This window comes from Musa acuminata, chromosome BXJ2-6, assembly GCF_036884655.1.
Source record: "Musa acuminata AAA Group cultivar baxijiao chromosome BXJ2-6, Cavendish_Baxijiao_AAA, whole genome shotgun sequence".
Taxonomy (NCBI): Eukaryota; Viridiplantae; Streptophyta; class Magnoliopsida; order Zingiberales; family Musaceae; genus Musa; species Musa acuminata.
The window spans coordinates 4,926,442-4,944,356 of NC_088343.1; the positions used below are offsets into that span (position 1 = coordinate 4,926,442).

General features: G+C 39.0%; 2 protein-coding genes across 4 annotated transcripts; both read left to right on the forward strand.

Annotated features, from left to right (window-relative positions):
• The first annotated feature begins 617 nt into the window (after positions 1 to 617).
• On the forward strand, positions 618 to 7,798 carry LOC135614358 (GATA transcription factor 18-like). Of its 3 annotated transcripts, none has more exons than XR_010487501.1 (8): positions 618 to 1,079; positions 2,104 to 2,190; positions 2,277 to 2,413; positions 3,865 to 3,984; positions 4,111 to 4,216; positions 7,078 to 7,135; positions 7,234 to 7,325; positions 7,404 to 7,798. XR_010487501.1 is itself a non-coding variant. In XM_065111652.1 (8 exons), the coding sequence occupies exons 1-8, from the start codon at positions 816 to 818 to the stop codon at positions 7,477 to 7,479; spliced, it is 948 nt and encodes a 315-aa protein (XP_064967724.1). In that variant the 5' UTR covers positions 620 to 815; the 3' UTR covers positions 7,480 to 7,798. The 3 variants fall into 3 exon arrangements, 2 of the variants coding, with proteins under 2 accessions (XP_064967726.1, XP_064967724.1); XM_065111652.1 differs by having other exon boundaries at positions 620 to 1,079; positions 7,078 to 7,143; XM_065111654.1 differs by lacking the exon at positions 7,234 to 7,325 and having other exon boundaries at positions 619 to 1,079; positions 7,078 to 7,191.
• Positions 7,799 to 9,397: 1,599 nt separating this feature from the next.
• Positions 9,398 to 16,451, forward strand: LOC135614359 (protein argonaute MEL1-like). The gene is made up of 22 exons (XM_065111655.1): positions 9,398 to 9,977; positions 10,678 to 10,883; positions 10,970 to 11,116; positions 11,220 to 11,353; positions 11,955 to 12,070; positions 12,210 to 12,316; positions 12,402 to 12,540; positions 12,652 to 12,768; positions 13,028 to 13,135; positions 13,297 to 13,368; positions 13,790 to 13,909; positions 13,993 to 14,155; positions 14,228 to 14,349; positions 14,428 to 14,562; positions 14,736 to 14,878; positions 14,947 to 15,009; positions 15,088 to 15,151; positions 15,278 to 15,413; positions 15,480 to 15,553; positions 15,649 to 15,743; positions 15,890 to 15,921; positions 16,017 to 16,451. The coding sequence occupies exons 1-22, from the start codon at positions 9,465 to 9,467 to the stop codon at positions 16,196 to 16,198; spliced, it is 2,988 nt and encodes a 995-aa protein (XP_064967727.1). The 5' UTR covers positions 9,398 to 9,464; the 3' UTR covers positions 16,199 to 16,451.
• Positions 16,452 to 17,915: the final 1,464 nt, after the last annotated feature.

Sequence of the window (17,915 nt, forward strand, 5' to 3'; positions counted from 1 at the left end):
TGTACGGTGCCATTATTTAATGTTCTGTGCTAAGTACCGCAGAATGGATAAGTATTTTGTAATGTATTGACTCTTGGATTGCAATGGTCTACAGGATGATGTTTTTTCTTGATGACTAACCTAACCTCATAATGATGAAAAGTGAAAGTGAAAAGAATTCAAATATATTTAGGTTTACTAGAGAGAGGAGTTCACCTTACAATTTGCTTTCTAGTTGGAAGTCGATTTATCTTTTTCATCAACTTAATTGGGCATAAATTCTCCAATACGACATAAATGGATTATATTATGTAAGTTACTTTCAATCGGGATCAGTGGCAAAATTTGTAGCTAAAAAATTATATCGATTTGATTTTGAGGAATTAAATTATTATGGATTTCATTTTATTTTTTTCAACGTTACTTTTCTGTGCATCAAGCAGTTTATTTTCGACTTGTATTTGTGAGCCATAATTCGTGGACCATTGATGGGTGCCTACGATTCCTCGTGATCATCCCCTCCATCATCGAGTTGGACGGTCGACATTGGCAGCGCTTCACCAATTTGCGGTCCCCACATCGGGGAAGGGCCCCTACGGCCGAAGTGCCATCATCATCATCATCCGCAGCAGCAGCATCATCATCATCACCACCATCACGCGTCTCCCGTGTCCTGCAATTCATCAACCCAAATCAGCGGCCGCGATCATCGCAGCTCCTCCCCATCCCCTTCCAAACCCACATCTAGGGCTCTAGTTAGGGTTTCATCCGCTTGCCGTACTTCGCCGGCCGCCGCCGCCGCGGTTACCCTCGGCCGCCCACCTTCTCCAGTCGCGATGTCGTCTAACGCGAACCCTGAGGACCTCGGTATGTACGGCCACGACGACGCGGCCGCCGACGACGCCAGCGGCCGCCAAGGAGAGATAGAGGGCGCCACCGGTGGGGAGAAAATGGGCGTGTCCCTTATCCCGACGTCGGATCAGGATCATCTCGCGGAGGCTATGGATGCAGCCGCGCCGCTGATGAGTGTAACCTCGAACCAGCTCACGCTGTTGTTCCAGGGCGAAGTGTACGTCTTCGACTCTGTCTCGCCCGAGAAGGTTTGTTCCAATTACTCCATTTTTGTCACTTCGGAGGAATCTGTGCTAAATTTGGTTAAAGGTGGCCTTTTCACATTTTAGTGGAATTGCATATTAACGCGTCTGGTTGCACCATTTTAAGTCACATCTGTTTGACGCCTATGATTCATTCACGAGAATGGTCGAAATCCGACATTTTTTTTTTAAATTGAAACGCGCATTTGTTTCTTTTTTGCGTTCTAACAAATTGGTGATATATCAAGTCAGTGATTTAATTGATGGATGACTTGTACTGAACATTCTTTAATATGTTGGACTTTCCATTTGATAATGCTGACTTTTGGATGTCATTTGTGGCTACGTTGTGGCTAATCAAACGACTCCTGATGTTTGTTAAGGTAGGATGCACCTTTTATTGATGATGGTAGTGTTTATTAAATTGATCAGATTTTTATTTCGCCTACTAGCAGGTTTATTTTGGGAATAGCAGTATTCTTGATTTTGAGAAAGGGTGCTATTTTCAAATTCATTGAATATTTGAATAATCTGCCAGTGTGTTTTCACTGATCATGATGAAGCATTTACAATGTTTGTGAGAATTGACATTATTGTGGGAAAAAAATGTTTTTGTATGTTAGACATTGTTTTCCGTCGACCATAATTTTCATGGAAATTCCTAGATGGGAAATTCCATCTAGGACATGAGGTTCTTGTAGACTGAAATAAGATTGATTTCTACTATAATTATTTGTGTATGATATCTGATCTCAGTGGTATGACCTGGATTTTTCTCTTTGATGTTTTTTCTGTGGGTCTAATTCTGTGGAATATAAACAAACTTATAATATGGAGTTTTGCTGTGGGATTTCTGTCCCAATATGTTAATTTCTAATCTAGGGTTGTTCTGTTTGTAATTCATAACTCGTCAATCATATATACTAATTATGTCATCCATGTGTAATACCATTTGGTAATCAAATTATTTTACATTTTCATTTAACATAATAAGAATCTGAGCTTTCCTGATTGGATGCTAATGTTGCAGGTGCAAGCTGTGCTGTTACTGCTGGGAGGATGTGAAGTACCTACTGGTGCAGCTGGCATGACATTATCCGGTCAGCAGGATGATAGGGTAGTCCTGCATCTTTCCTCTAGTCTAGATCATCTTGAAGGCAATTCTGTTTCTGTACACTGGTTTCTAACTGCATATTTAAACAGGGTTATGATGATTTACTTCATCGAACAAATATTCCTGCAAAAAGGATTGCTTCATTGATAAGGTTTCGCGAGAAGCGTAAAGAAAGGAATTTTGATAAGAAAATCCGGTATAATGTCCGCAAAGAGGTTGCCCTCAGGTATTGAGGTCCGGTTGTGATTTTAATATGAATTCTTTTTTTTTTCTGTTAGCTATCAAATATAATGAGTTGCAAATGTCATCCAGTTTTTTTGGTTCAGTTTTATTCTGTTTGTCATATCAAGTCACATTGATCTCTGTTAGTGTTTTCTTTGTTGTAAAGCAGTGAATATTGTTTTATACTTTGATATCCTCTCTTTTGTTTGCATCATCCTATTTCTTATGTTGAGGAGAACAAGAAAGGAGGATTTTATGAAGCAAGACAATAATTTTTGAAAAGTTAACTTCTCTTTGTGGTGGGTGTTTATGAAGAAAGACACAACTGTTGATCAGACATCACGCTGGTCCGATCAATAGTTGTACCTTTAGTGTGAACTCTAGCACTGAGGTTCTATCAGAAGAGCTCTTTAGGGAGGTAGGGCTGGATTCTGGGAAACCAATGATGTCTTGACCATCTGAATTGCTGTACCATCAAGTATGGTTCAATGCTTCTCTTTGGAAATGTTCTCAAAATTATCTTATATTTCATTTTTGTTCAAGCTGTATCCTATTGTTGATTTCAGTGCGTTTGTTACTCCAACAATTTGGAACAAATGTGGTGCCATCATCCTTTGCATTCTTGATCTCATAGTCATTGTTGGACATGCATATTGTTGTCCTTCGCTGTTCTTTTGCTACCTGCACATATTAAAGTTTATCCTTTCTAGGGCGCTGTTAGCATAATCTAGGTCTTTTCATAGATTTGATATCAGTTTTTCATAAGGTGCTATATGCAGGCATGAATTAATTCCGTGAGTATTGAGTAAGAGTTTAAAGGATGTTGAAGAACACACATATGACTGTTTGACTTGAACTGCAGACTGAATTTTGATGAGGTCATTATTTTTAAGAAAATACCTATAAAGCATTTTAAAAAATAATAAAAAATCTCTGGAAAAGTATGATAGAACCAGTATAAATTTGTTTTTATTTGGTTTTGGCATATTGCTATTTTATTGCTCTTAGATTTACCAAGGAATTTGATTTCTCACGTACTGTTGTATTCCCAATTTCTGCATGAATGGCTTTTTCATTAGAGTTGGAGTATGATTTCATCAACATTATTCAATTAAAATCTTAATTTGCTTAATATGCATGTTTGAATGAAATATGTGTATTTTATAATGTATCAAACTGATATAGCCATACCAAATATAGTAGTTTAGCATGATATGTATACATATTACAGAACATTGACAAGTTAAAACTTTCATAATCTGTAAAATACCAGCCCTCTGGAATGCCCAGGATATTTGTGACTGAAAGGTGTATTTGTTCGTGATACATGTATTTTCAACAGAACCTGTTTATTTTTATGATCGTGGACATTCTGGCCATGCCTCTGTTTGATTATTCCTTAATTGTTTTCTCAACACTGCTTGAAGTCTTTCTAAATGCATAATGGCTTGACAGGATGCAGCGCCGAAAAGGGCAGTTTGCAGGGAAGGCTATTACCCAGGAAGGAGCATTGGCCTCTTCAAGCGGTGATCCTCTTCAAAGCTCAATCCAAGAAGATCCTCCTAGGGAATCAAAGTGAGTTGCATATCACTTTTACCTGTTATCATGATTTTGCAGAATTCTCTCCTCTTAAATACTAAAAATAATCAATGTGCCACTGTGTCATATCAATTGCTCTAAACTTTTAAGTTGTCTTTTCAGATGTCAAAATTGTGGAATTAGTGAAAAGATGACACCAGCAATGCGGCGTGGACCTGCTGGACCAAGGTCACTTTGCAATGCTTGCGGACTAATGTGGGCAAACAAGGTCTAGTTAAAAGTTAATTTGATCTATTTATTGATATTTTTGTAGTCTTCATCTTATAAAAGTAATATCTCTCTAAAATTTCCTTAAATCACTATTCTGCCTGCACATGTGCTGGATGTGCTTTTTTTCATAAAAATATGGATATATAAATGTGCTTGTGTATTACTCTTAAAAAGCATGTGGCATTACAAGGGAATGTTTTTGGTATACTATGAGTCGCCAAAAGTTTATAGGGAACTATTGTTTCATGTATATAGATATTACTTTATTTGGTTGAGTTTTGGGAAAAGAAGGATTCCTTTATTGTGTACTATTGCCTAAGCATTGGATCGAAGTAGTATGCCAACACAAGCAGTCTACCAGGCTGTGTTTACCAGGGGAAGAGAAGGAAAAAATAAGAGAGATAAGGAAGAGGTGGTGGGGTTGGTACGGTGGACATAGGTATTGGTAGTAAGCCGAAAACCGTAAGCTTACTGGGCATAAGCCTGGCTTTAGATTGGGCCAACTGAATTTGCTTGGTCAGCATACCAATCAGCTGTTAGACTGGGAAAACTAGACTGTACCAATTGGTATGGTTGAGATTTTAATCCATGCTGCTCTGTATCAGTAGTCTCTGATCCTAACCTCCTAGTCTCATATCCAACTAGTATGCACTGCTGTCAGTATTTGTTTGGTTCGTCCTTGTTGAGAACTATTTGTATCATAACTTATTGCTAACATGCAGTTAAATAACAAAATATCATGCCCTAATGTTTCTCTAGTTTTTTATTAACCATATCTATACTTTATTATCTGGTATATAGTAATCCAACTAGGCTCCAGTATTGTTACCAGGTCATAATTTTAAACCTCAATTGACACTCCATCAAAGTTCAAAATGATATTGCATGACAATACTAATAATTATGTGGAATTTCTTCAAATACGTAAATGATGTTGCATGTGCCTTTTTGAGGGATAGGACATCTAAAGGTTACCCAAGTTCATTACATTTAAAAGAGTGTGACTGTGTGAGAAACTTTTAAGTACCGCGTAGATGTCCTTTGATGGACTGACTCAGTGATGCCTATGTGGACAGTCCAGTGGCTGGCACTAAGGAAAAAGATGCTATCGAATACAATATGAAATCTGAGAATTACCAGAAATATAATCACAGAAAGATGAGTAAGGTCACTGTGTGCATTTTTTTTTTCGAATCATCTTCTGTTGTGTATGAGATCCATTGTGAACCTTTGGTGGACTGAGTTGGTGATGCCTATTTGGGTGGGTCTAGTGGCTGGTACCAACTAGGACAAAGAAGTGAATGAATACATTAATAACTCAGAGAATAACAAGAACATGGAAATATGAATGAGGTCACTGTGTACATTCTTTCTCCATCATCTTCTTCTGCTCCACCCAGAGTTCTTGCTTCCTTGTGTGTTCATCTTTGCCTCTTTCAGTTGTGGAAGTTGGGAGTCTTGATTGCTGTGAAAAATAGGATTGAGATGACGAATCTTTAGCTTGAAGGGTTTTAAGTCCTAAACCGTGGACTAGTTCTAGCGTTGAATCTATCCAATGCATCTAAACAGATTTTGGATGAAAGTTGCCTGAGGCTTGGTTTTATATTAATTTTTTGAAGGGTTTTAAGGTCTATAGTATGAAAGAAAGAATACTGCTCGATTTGGACAATTTGCATCTTGGTCCCCTCTTGACCTATATGTACTGCTTGGATGAAGCTGCAGGGATTGGTTCTTATGTGTGTGTTAAGAATGTATGTATCATTCTTTATTTGCATGCATATTGAAGCTCAGAACCATAATTTTCAAGTAAATGGAAAGTTCTGAAATCTGTATAACTTAATCTGCTCCTTTAAACCACTGAGCTACCACATAAGGTGAAATTTAGAATGTCTTTAACTCTTTATTCACGTGTCCATGACTTCCATCCATAATCTTTCTCTACGATCAAATGAAGCAAAGGCACCTCAAAGTGTTCCAGTCTTGGTGTCAGATGACAGCACTTGTTGGATGCTTTGTGACGCATGTTGGTCACTAAAAAAAACATGTCAACGTACATGTGCATCGTTAAACATGATATTTGTTTAGGTAATGTCATCCTTCCCATAAGACCTTTGAACATGCCCATTAGTGGAAACATATATTTTTGGGATTTGACTTACTATGACATCTTTTTATTAATTTTGAATGCATTACCTAATTTATAGATCTGCCGTTCATAAATCATCTAGGGCAACCTGGTGTACAAGGCTCTTGCCAATGCAGGTTATAGACAGGGCCAACTTATGTAGCATTACCTTTATAAACAAAGGATTTATTTCCATGACTCAAACCTTAATCATAAGTTGTCTGGCTTGTTTTAATATCTTTGTATAAAACTGTTGCAACTCAACTTGGTAATATTACCCTTGCATTTAAATAAGCTATTTATGGTTCAAATGTTTCATCATAAATTGTCTGGGTTGTTCAAAATATTTTTGCATATAAAGCTGTAGCAAGGTTGATAGTGAAGAAAATAATGCAACATGGTAGCCCAAATCTATTCTCTAATAGGTTTTATTGTATGCCGGGCAGAAAATATGTAAAACAAACGAACAAAAGATACAAAGATTAGATGGAAATGCATGAAGCTAAAAGACCATGGATGTTAAATTGGCTAGAGAAAAGGCGATTATGTAGTTAATCAATTTTGTGTTGTATCTGTTGGACATATATGTACCATGTTTATTATGCTATTATTACCATAATGCAAATATCAAGTAATTTTGAACATGGATTTACTACATTTAAGATGACTTTTGGGTTCAAAGCTATGAGTATTTTTTTTCATAATATTGAGTCCACTTCATTTTGTATTTGCAGGGTACTCTAAGAAGTCCTTCAAGGGCCAAAATAGGTACTCCTAGCACTGCCAACCCAAGTGAGCATGTATGATCTTGTTAGAATTGTGCAGCTAAAACATGAAGCTGCTTAATGGTAAATTATAGATTATCTGTCGGCCTTTTCCTATCTCTATAGGGTCAAGCAATTGACTCGGAATTGATTAGCGACAACAAATTACATGTCCATACACCCAGCAATCATGATGCTGTTGTGTCCAACTCTGAGATGTGAGTTTGGAGTAATGTTGTGGTAGCTGCTACGATAACGAACATCAACTGACTTTTGCTTCTGTTTATCCTGTCCAGAGTCGGGGACGGTACGACGGCAGATGTACAGCAGGCAGACACAGTAGGACTGAAGACTGAATTGCGAGAAGTATAAATGTGTTGAATAACAAAATTGACGGCCTACTCTGCGAGTCTGTAGGTATGTTTTGACCTTATAATCGATGATATAGGAGGCTGCGCATGCATGCAGATTAGTAGTGCACGTGGGATGTATTACCTGTCACCGGTGAGTCTGTTTTGGAAGGTTCGGCAGTTTAACGGCATCCATATCGTGCATTGTTCGATTGTTCCATATGAACTCCAATCTTGATGTGTGTAGTTATGAGTTTTTCGAATCTAGAAGTTCTTCATGCCATAGAGATGAGCTGGAAACACTTTCCCTTTATAATATTGCTCTGATTACTTGTGGTGAATGCAGGATGTTGGTCGATTGATCTCTCAGCTCTTCGGTTCCAGATTCATAAAGTATGCGAATTATCAAACTTATATTATGAATCAAGATAAAATATAAGATTAATTAATTGAATGTCGATCCTTTGTCTTCCTGACGAAATCGTTTCCATTTCATATAATATTTTAAGTCCCTCCGTTGACTAACATCTATGACTAAAATTATTTATAAATTAATCAATATTCTTATCAATTAAATTAATCGACATCTGTAAAATTTTATCGAAATAAGCGAATCTAATGTAAAAGTTTTTAAGATAAATTTTAGAACTGTAAAGTATTTTAATTTCGTTTTCGTCATTTTTTTTTGAAAAAAATAATAATATAATAAGATCATAAAGTATGCAACTAAACAAATCGAGGGTGGGTCCCCTGAACTTGCCCCGAACAATCCTAGACAGCTTTTACGTTGCTGCATGCACGGAATTATGTCTTTTGACACGCATATGGCATATATATACCAGACTGTCCAACTGTTTGGATTCTTTTGGTCGCTTCGCTGGTGCGTGGTCGTATCCCTGCTTGGCTTTCAAGAAAGAACGTGGAAGCAGCAGTGTTGACTCCAAAGTCGTAGTCTCGCGGGGTGGGACACACCGGCCCCACCCAAGAACCGTGCACTCGTGGTGGGCCCGCGAAAGTAGGACAGTGGGCTGTTCCATGGCCGCATGGGATCGGATTCGTTTGCTGCGGAATTGAATTGCATCTTCTCCCGACCAAACTACTCGTCGTAATCGATCGGTGAACCACGCCGTCTCGTTTGCTTCGTCTTCTCCGCTTCGAGGATCGTGCTCCGCCCGCACGGCAACATCAACGCTGCGGCATTGAATTGCATCTTCTCCCGACCAAACTACTCGTAATCGATCGGCGAACCACGCCGTCTCGTTTGCTTCGTCTTCTCCGCTTCGAGGATCGTGCTCCGCCCGCAAGGCAACATCAACGCTGCGGCCCGAAACATTATCCATTGTTTTTTTCCCACCCGAACGGTACGTTGACGATGCGTGACGCATTTGGCCTTTTGTTCGCGTTCGTCGTTAGCGTAACAACGAAGGCAAAACACTATACCTTTCTTGCAACCGAAGCAACCGACATGGTGGCATTCTCGGAGATTATGGTCATCGGTACGGGGCCCACGGGTGCCTTCGGAGGAGAGTGCGTGGGTCGACGTTTTGGTGACGCACGCGGCACAGTTAGTGCTTGGGGTTTGGGAGCCTACTACGTCACCTTTTGTTCGCGTTCGTCGTTAGCATAACGACGAAGGCAAAAATACCCTCTTACACCCGAAGCAACCGACAGGGCGGCATTCCCGGAGATTTATGATCATTAGTCGGGGTAGTGTAGTCATTCTGATGAGGTAGAGTGTCTGAACGGTGGGCAAAGCCGCCACCGTACGAGGTGGCCTCGATGGGCGCCAAAAGGGAAGTGGGTGGGTCGACGTTTCGGTGACGTTGTCTTCTCCTTCACACTCGTCGAGTCAATTGGATTTAGAGGGCGTACTCTGACACAGTGAGTGGTTGGGGGGTGGGGAGCCTTAAAGTTATTCGCATTGTTACGTCCTATATAAGGCCTTACCTCGCCTCGACTCTTCTACTTTTACTTTTGTTTGTACGCGATCGGGGTTTCTTTGATCTGATGTCGAGGCGTGGAGGCGACGGTCGGCGAGGCGGCCGAGGCGATTATCCCAGGGAGCAGCATCCCAACGTCGCTCCGGCGTACCCCACCGGCGGCGGGGGGCGGGGAGGCAGAGGTGGCCCGGGAGGCAACGGAAGGGGACGTGGCGCTGGCCGCGGTGGTGGTGGTGGAGGGGCGCCGTCTGCGCCGCCTTCCATGATTAGCCAGCGCGCTCCTCCGCCCACCACGTCTTACTATTCCCCTCCGGCTGATGTCCCGTCATCATCGGCAGCTGCTGCCGCTGGGACTTCCTCGACGTCGCTGAGCCAGGAGCTGGAGCAACGGCTGACGATTAGGGATCCTGAACCTGCGGCAGCGGAGCCAGAGGCTACCCTGACTCAGTCGACGCCGGCGTCGAGCAAGGCGTTGAGGCCTCCGGCTCGGCCCGGATTCGGGAAGGCGGGGGTGACGTGCATCGTGAGGGCGAACCATTTCCTCGTTGAGGTTGCAGATAAGAGTATCTGCCACTACGATGTGAGATCACTCGGGTCTTGTTCTTGTTTGTTTTTGCTACGACTGCTACAGACTGTGATGGCCTTTTGAACATGTTCTCTCTGTTCTCCTCCAGAAAAGTCCCATTTATCCTTGGTTTGTGATCCAGTTTTGGCATACTAAGCTGATTAGTTTGTGTTTCTTTTGGTATGTTTAGGATCATTTTTATTTTTGATTTTTCGAGGGCATCTTTGATTTCCGGCTTAACCGTTCAGCTTTCTCTTTGAAATCTATGCAGTATTTTCTTAAATTTGTACGTTTTCGGAGCGATATATGAACTATAGATTTTGCTTATTGTCACATAAAAGTGGTTTGCTTGAAGGTTTTTTCTCTTCAAAAGCTTTTGTTCTTTACCTTCTGATTGAGGAACTTTTGGTTTTCTTCAGAGTTCTTTGAAATTTTTTGCGTAACGAGTTCCGATTCTTCGCTTCTCCTAAAAGATGTCTTGCTTTCCATCTACTGCATTGATTTATATTATAAAAAGTGAATATGTATCTGTCCTAGCATTTTGTTAACAGTTATGCGATTCGTCTATTTGATCACTCATCACTATAACTTGTATTGATTAGGAATACTGTGGTTACAATTACAATGAAGTCAGCAATGCTTGCTTAAAAGAGTTTGAGTGCCTACTTTGGAAGTAGCATATAATAATTCAGTTTTGACTTGTTTTAATGATTAGGTAGCAATATCACCCGAATGTACATCCAGGATTACCAACAGAAGAATAATCACTGAGCTTGTTAGGATGCATAAGAATGGAGTTTTAGGAAAGCGATTGCCGGTTTACGACGGACGGAAGAGCTTGTATACTGCTGGACCTCTGCCTTTCACAGATAAAGCTTTTGTGATCAAATTAGCTGATGAAGAAAAGACGGACAAAACCAGGTTTACCTGCCTGAGAAAGGAACTTCTATAGTTTATTATGCCCGTAATGAGTTATCATTTGATTCAACTGCTCTTCAATTCATCAGGGAAAAGGAATTCAAAGTGACAATTAAGCTTGCTGGGCAAGCAGATCTCGATCATCTGAGAAACTTTTTACAGGGCAGACAAATGGATGCTCCACAAGAGACTATCCAAGCTCTTGATATTGTGCTCAGGGAGTCTCCTTCAGCAAAGTAAACTGTCTTTAATTCCTTCTCAGTCACGTTTTGTAAAATAGTTAAAGGTTTCCAATTAAGTTGTGGTGCTTTTCAGCTACTCTAATATCATTGCTTACAGTTATGTCACCTCATCGCGGTCATTCTTTTCTCCCAACTTTGGGCATAAGTGTGATATAGGTGAGGGTTTGGAATGCTGGAGGGGGTATTTCCAGAGTCTTCGTCCAACGCAGATGGGATTATCTTTGAACAGAGGTATTATGGCTTATGTACAGATTTGTCTGTTTGCTTGTTGAACTATATCTTTGTCTTGCATACAATTTCTAAGAAATGTGATAGGTAGAAGAGGTGATATGATTATTATCAGTAATAAGAGAATAGGTGGAGGGAGATTAAAAAATTCTTGATAGAAATTATAAATAAAGATTTAAAAATACTCATAACTAAAGATATAACTCTTTATAGATCTTAATAATAGCTAAAGATCCATGTAGTCGACCCCAAATAGTTAAGAGTTAAGACTTTAAGATTTTGTTGTTGTTGTTAGATATAAAGTGATGCCAACTAGTTGTGTACTTATGCATACCATCCTTTGTCTTTCCTCATCTCAATTTATCCATTATTCATTATGAGGACACAGGTTCTATATTGTGTACTTGTGCATACTGTCCAGACAACTTGTTGATTGATGCCTTTGGTGCTGCACATTGCTGACAATGGATATATAAAACTTGTGGACAACATTGAAATAAATACTTCAATTGTCTTAAATGTATTATGATCTGCCTCAGTTGTCTTGTTTTCAAAGTTGATAATGGATTTGAGCAAGTCTTTTACATCCCATGTTTGTTTCCAGATATCTCTGCGACCTCATTCTATAAGCCCGTGATTGTTGTGGAATTTGTAGCAGAGTATCTTAACATCCTTGAGGTTAATATCATGAGACCCTTGTCTGACCCAGATCGTATTAAGGTTAATATCCTTGAAACCTTTAGCCATTTAAATTATTATGTTTGGATACTGATAATTGCTTAACGATTCAACAATACATTTCTTTTGTTTTTTCATTCTCATATTCTCTCTTTCCACTTCTGTCTTTTGACTTTGGTAGGTAAAGAAAGCTCTAAGAGGAATAAAAGTTGAGGCGATGCACAATAGAAATTGCCGCAGACGTTACAAAATTACGGGGATAACCTCAATGCCCATGAGTGAAATAATGTCCTTTGTCTTTCCCCCTCTTAGTTTATCCCCTTTTTTTTATAATTTTGTTAGATAAAAAGTGAATTATGTCCCTTTTGTTCAGGTTTCCAGTTGATGAATCGGGAACAAAGTTATCTGTGGTGCAATATTTTCGAGAACGATATCAATGTTCTCTGAAGCATGTTTCATGGCCTTGTCTACAAGCTGGCAGTGACGCCAGACCTACATACTTGCCAATGGAGGTCTATTATTTTATGAACATATAATAGTTTGTTGTCTTAGTCTTTGTTTCACAATTTTGGTGCTTAAATTTGATTTTTTTCTAATAATGATCTATATGAATTGATGATTAGGTCTGTAGAATTATTGAAGGACAAAGGTTTACGAAGAAGCTTAATGATCGACAGGTGACTAGCATATTGAAAGCAACATGTCAACGGCCTCGAGATCGGGAGAGGAGCATCCTGGAGGTACATAGTGAACTGAATTATAAATCAAATATACTCTTTCTTAAAACCTGAAAGAAGCTATGCGAGTATATTTACTTAGAGCTTTAAGGTACATTATTCCGGTTGAAAGTTTTGCTAATATGGTTATTTCTGGGAATCTACATTTTTGTCATGTGTTTGTGGCTTTGGCAATGGTCGAATTTAATTCAATTTCTAGGTGTTGATACTTTATCATTTTCTCCTGGTGACCGACTTTAGTTATAACTAAATGTTGCTGCAGATGGTCAGACTGAATAAGTTCAATGATGACAAATTTGTGAAGGAGTTTGGCATTAGGATTAAGAATGAATTTACTCCTGTTGAAGCTCGTGTGCTGCCACCACCTAGGGTAATTTGGTTCAATTAGAATTGTCTTCTGTTAATTATCTGTATGCATCTACTTGTGAAGTGTTCATCTATCTACTTTGCATGCTTATGTCCATGTCTTGATACATTACTTTTTTCATCATAATTCTGTAATGTGAAGCTGATCAATTCTGAATATTTCAGCTGAAATATCATGAGTCAGGGAGAGAGAAATTGTGCAGTCCTAATGTTGGTCAGTGGAACATGATCAATAAGGTAAGCATAGCAGGTCATTTCGTTGCTACTCTTACAACATGATCAATAAGGTCAAAATAATTGGTAACTTTCTGCTACTTCTAAGAAAAATACTCTGCTTTTTCCCTTTCTCCAAAAGACTATGTTTAGGTGCCCAACTAAACACATGCCTGCTACCACTTGATGTGGTGCTTGTCTGTCTGCAGTTCTTGTGTGTATTTTATGACCTTCATTAATTGGATTTCTGTAAAAGCTATGATATTTTGATTTTATGTTTTTTAGCATTTTTATTTCTGACAAATTTTCATTATTGTTTTTTCTTTTTAAACTACATATAGTTTAAACTAGGTAATGATAATGGATATACAACTCCTTAAATACAGACTTAAATGAATGTGCAAGTTATGCATATTTGAACTAATCCTCCCTGGTGGATCCACAGAGAATGGTCAATGGTGGCAATGTAGAACACTGGACTTGCTTAAGTTTTTCACGTCTTCGTGGTGATGAGATCGACCGATTCTGCGGTGGTCTTGTTAACATGTGTAATAACATTGGCATGGTACTAGTACATAAATTCTTGTTGTTGTCCCAAACATAACTGTTCTTCCATTTGGTTTACTAACCTTTTTATAAAATCTGAAGGTTTTTAATCCGAGACCTTTTGTTGACATCTGGGCCGTTCACCCTGACAGCATGGAAATAGCTTTAAGAAAAGTTCACAGTCAGTCCTTAAATTGCTTGGGAAAGAGTGGAAGACATATTCAATTGTTAATTATTGTCTTGCCAGAAAAGAGTGGTCACTATGGTATGCACATTTTCTGTTGTATAAGCTTGAGATACATTTGTCTCTATGTTACATTTCCATTTTGCTCCACAGGGAGAATCAAGAGAATATGTGAAACTGATCTTGGGATTGTTTCACAATGTTGTTTGCCAAAACATGTGGCAAAATGTAACAATCAGTATTTGGAAAATGTTGCTTTGAAAATCAATGTGAAGGTACTTTAGTTCTGTTCCATCAGTTTTGCTAATACATATTAATTGTGTGATAATGACTTTCACACATTCTCTAAACAGGTTGGAGGACGTAACACAGTGCTTGAGGATGCCCTCCACTACCGAATTCCCTTTGTAACAGATAAGCCAACAATCATATTTGGGGCTGATGTCACACATCCAGCCCCAGGGGAAGATGCCTCCTCAATTGCTGCGGTTTGTTTTTCCTTCTCTTAGCCAGTATTGCATTTTATGTGTTTCACACTTATAGATTTGTGAAAGTGGAAACTGAAAGTGACAACTGCCTCAGATAAAAGAAGAAATCTGATTATGGTACCTTAAACTTTTATGGTGCTTTGTTCTGTATAATTTCTTCCTCGTGTGTGTAGGTTGTAGCATCGATAGATTGGCCTGAAGTTACCAAGTATAAAGGTTTAGTCTCTGCCCAACAAAACCGGGAAGAGATGATACAGGATTTGTTTAAAGTTACACAGGATCCACAGAAGGGCACCATCTATGGAGGCATGATTAGGTACAGGCACAAGAAATAACTACTAGGCTTTGGGTATGAATTTGAATTGTTGTTTCATTGTTATGCAGGGAACTACTGCTTTCTTTCTTTAGAGCTACTAAACAGAAGCCTCATAGAATCATATTCTACAGGTAACCATTGCTACTTCAAATATCAAATGTGGTTTCTTGCTGCACAACCTGAATTTATCAAACTTGTGATATATGCAGGGATGGAGTGAGTGAAGGACAATTTAGCCAGGTCCTGCTTCATGAAATGACTGCTATCAGAAAGGTACCTAATGCTTCTTGCTCAGCAGAGTGCAAGGGTTGCTTTCACTTTTATTTGTTTTATTTTGTTTGTCGCTGTTGCTAATTTGCATGACCTACCTTAGTGATGACTAGATTATGTTCATGCCAGGCATGTGCCTCTTTGGAAGAGGGTTACCTGCCCCCTACTACATTTGTGGTAGTTCAAAAAAGGCACCACACACGGCTGTTTCCTGAAGTCCATGGAAGCCGGGATTTGACTGATAGAAGTGGGAATATCTTACCAGGTTAGTCAAGTTTACTGACAATTGCTGTACCATGATTAAGAATTAACATCTGTTGGCTGTGTTTAGGAACTGTGGTTGACAAAATGATCTGTCACCCCACGGAGTTTGATTTCTTTCTCTGTAGCCATGCTGGCATACAGGTCCATTTTGTCTACACCTCTTCAGCAATAAATTTTCTGCTACCAAATCCTTTTCTTGGTTTCAAAGCCTAAAATTTATCTTCTTCATTTTGCAGGGAACTAGCCGACCAACACACTATCATGTTCTTTTTGATGAGAATCATTTTTCTGCTGACGATCTACAGAGATTAACCAACAATCTGTGTTATACGTAAGCTTTAAACTCATTTTATCATTTTAATGGCTTGGTCACGTCTTAGTTCAGGTTGAAATCCTAATTTTCTGGGAGTATTGTGCTTCAAATTCGCTAGTGTCATTTTGTCGATATGCTCATGTTTTCTTGCTTGTGAAATACAGTTATGCTCGGTGCACTCGTTCTGTTTCGGTGGGTAAGTTGCACTTCTGTTCATGTGGTTTCTGCCTACGTATTCTTGAACCCTCAGCAGTCTCAATTTTCCTTTCTTTTTCTTCTTTTATTCAACAGTTCCTCCCGCATATTATGCACATCTAGCAGCATTTCGTGCACGCTATTATATGGAGGGTGAGCTGTCCGATGGAGGATCAACGTCTGCTGGTGGGAGGAGTAGGAGCAAGAACACGTCAACTGAAGTGCGGCAACTTCCTTTAATCAAGCATAATGTGCAGGAAGTCATGTTCTATTGTTGATCGCTTCATTTGGATGGATTTTGGTATTGTCTATGGGTTTTGTCAATACTTAGAATAGTACCAAGTTTGATGTTTTGCCATTTTGGGTAGAAATGGGATCATGAATACGATCATTTTTAACCACATCTACATGGGTATGAAGATGACATGCGTTTAGGCTTCCTCTCAGATACGGAAGTTTAGGTCCGTAGTAGGCCAATACTTGTATGTACACTCTTCCACATTTTAGAGGCTTTTGCTGCCTGTTGATTTATATTCTCACTGGTAATTGCTTTAACAGCCAATGTGATGTTCCGTTTGTTTTTATATGGACTGCGTTCATAGAAGTGAAATGGAAGTGTGCATGTGGATGACTTTATTTGTTTGTTGTTTGCTCATTCTCTGTTCCACATTGAACTGTCGTATGTATCAGATGGCTCCAATATTCTCATTAGCTGTGATTGAAACTTCAACTCGTATAACTAATGTTGTAGCTGAGGTTGCTCAAGGCAAGTGGCTCCTAAGCGATATTTGTCAGGGAGGATCGGATCTAAGGTTAGATGAATGTGCGGATGATATATTGTCATTGCGCGTGAAAAGTATAAGATAATTGGGATTGTAAGCAATACAAAGCAATTAATTTTCTTTCTAAACGAGTTGAACGATCTCACATGAAGAGGTTCCTAAGACAAGTGCAGACCTAATATTCACCAAACATTTTCATCAAATAGAAAGTGGGTATATTGCATTGCCTCTCAAATATATAACAAAGGCTCCATTCCATCTAATTTCACCCAAGAGATTCCAAGATATTGAGATAGTTGACAATTCGCACCGTAAGGCCATTAGCCGATAGCACACAAGAACAAAGCTATTTTGAGTATTTCGTATAGCGTTGTACGATCGGAAACATAAGACAAAAATATTTTTAAAAAAATTTAAATTTTTTTTAAAAAGCAAAATAAGGTTGTCGATGGTATTTTCTATCATGTATATGTTGTCTATGAGAAAACACTCTGAAAACATCAAAAACAACATAAAAACAAGAATTAGCATCATGGACATGTGTCCTACACTTATTCTTTGTCAAGTCATCAATTTTAATCTGTCTACTTTGTTGTAATTCGTCGTTGAGTTGGTTCAGTTGAGGAAGTTGGCTAAGTTAGGAATGCTTCTCGTTCGTTAAAACCATTGGATTTATTGGTTGGCAAGGGAAGAGCCCTTATGCTTGCATTCAAGTCCTCTTGATCTTGCATCCTCTAATCATTCACCATCTCTTGCAAGTAGACCCCCCCCTCCTAATTTCTAAGGTAACTCGATGAGAGAGGATAGGCAGCCAAAAATATTTTCGAGTTTTATAAGATAGAATCAAAAAATAATAACACTTCCTTTAAAGCAAAATGAAACTGAAGATAATTCTTTCTGTCACGTACATGCTAACTAAAACAAAATACTCAAAAATATCAACAACAAAAAAAATATAACATGAACACGGCTCAAACACCTTTCGAGTGCAATTCTCCTTTGGACGTTGGCACAGTATGGTTGCGACAATCTCAACTTGCAGGTGGTGACTCGTTATTAATTAACTCAAAGTGGTTGCTTGTGCCAATAAAAGGCTTCCTTTGTTGTATCTTAGACTTCTTTAGGCAAACTCGGGTCAATAAGTTACAGGTCTGGTTTGACATCACATAGACTTGGTTTGGGTCATTAGTGCTTTGTTGTCCATGTCAGGCAA

Bases quoted from the DNA above. Each gene is read 5' to 3' on its own strand.
- LOC135614359 (XM_065111655.1), top strand. From the start codon at position 9,465: ATGTCGAGGCGTGGAGGCGACGGTCGGCGAGGCGGCCGAGGCGATTAT. The intron at 11,354-11,954 runs GTATTATGGCTT...GTTTGTTTCCAG, and splicing joins GGGATTATCTTTGAACAGAG to ATATCTCTGCGACCTCATTC. The intron at 15,414-15,479 runs GTTAGTCAAGTT...GGCTGTGTTTAG, and splicing joins AAGTGGGAATATCTTACCAG to GAACTGTGGTTGACAAAATG.
- LOC135614358 (XM_065111652.1), top strand. From the start codon at position 816: ATGTCGTCTAACGCGAACCCTGAGGACCTCGGTATGTACGGCCACGAC. The intron at 2,191-2,276 runs GTAGTCCTGCAT...ATATTTAAACAG, and splicing joins CCGGTCAGCAGGATGATAGG to GGTTATGATGATTTACTTCA. The intron at 4,217-7,077 runs GTCTAGTTAAAA...TTGTATTTGCAG, and splicing joins GACTAATGTGGGCAAACAAG to GGTACTCTAAGAAGTCCTTC.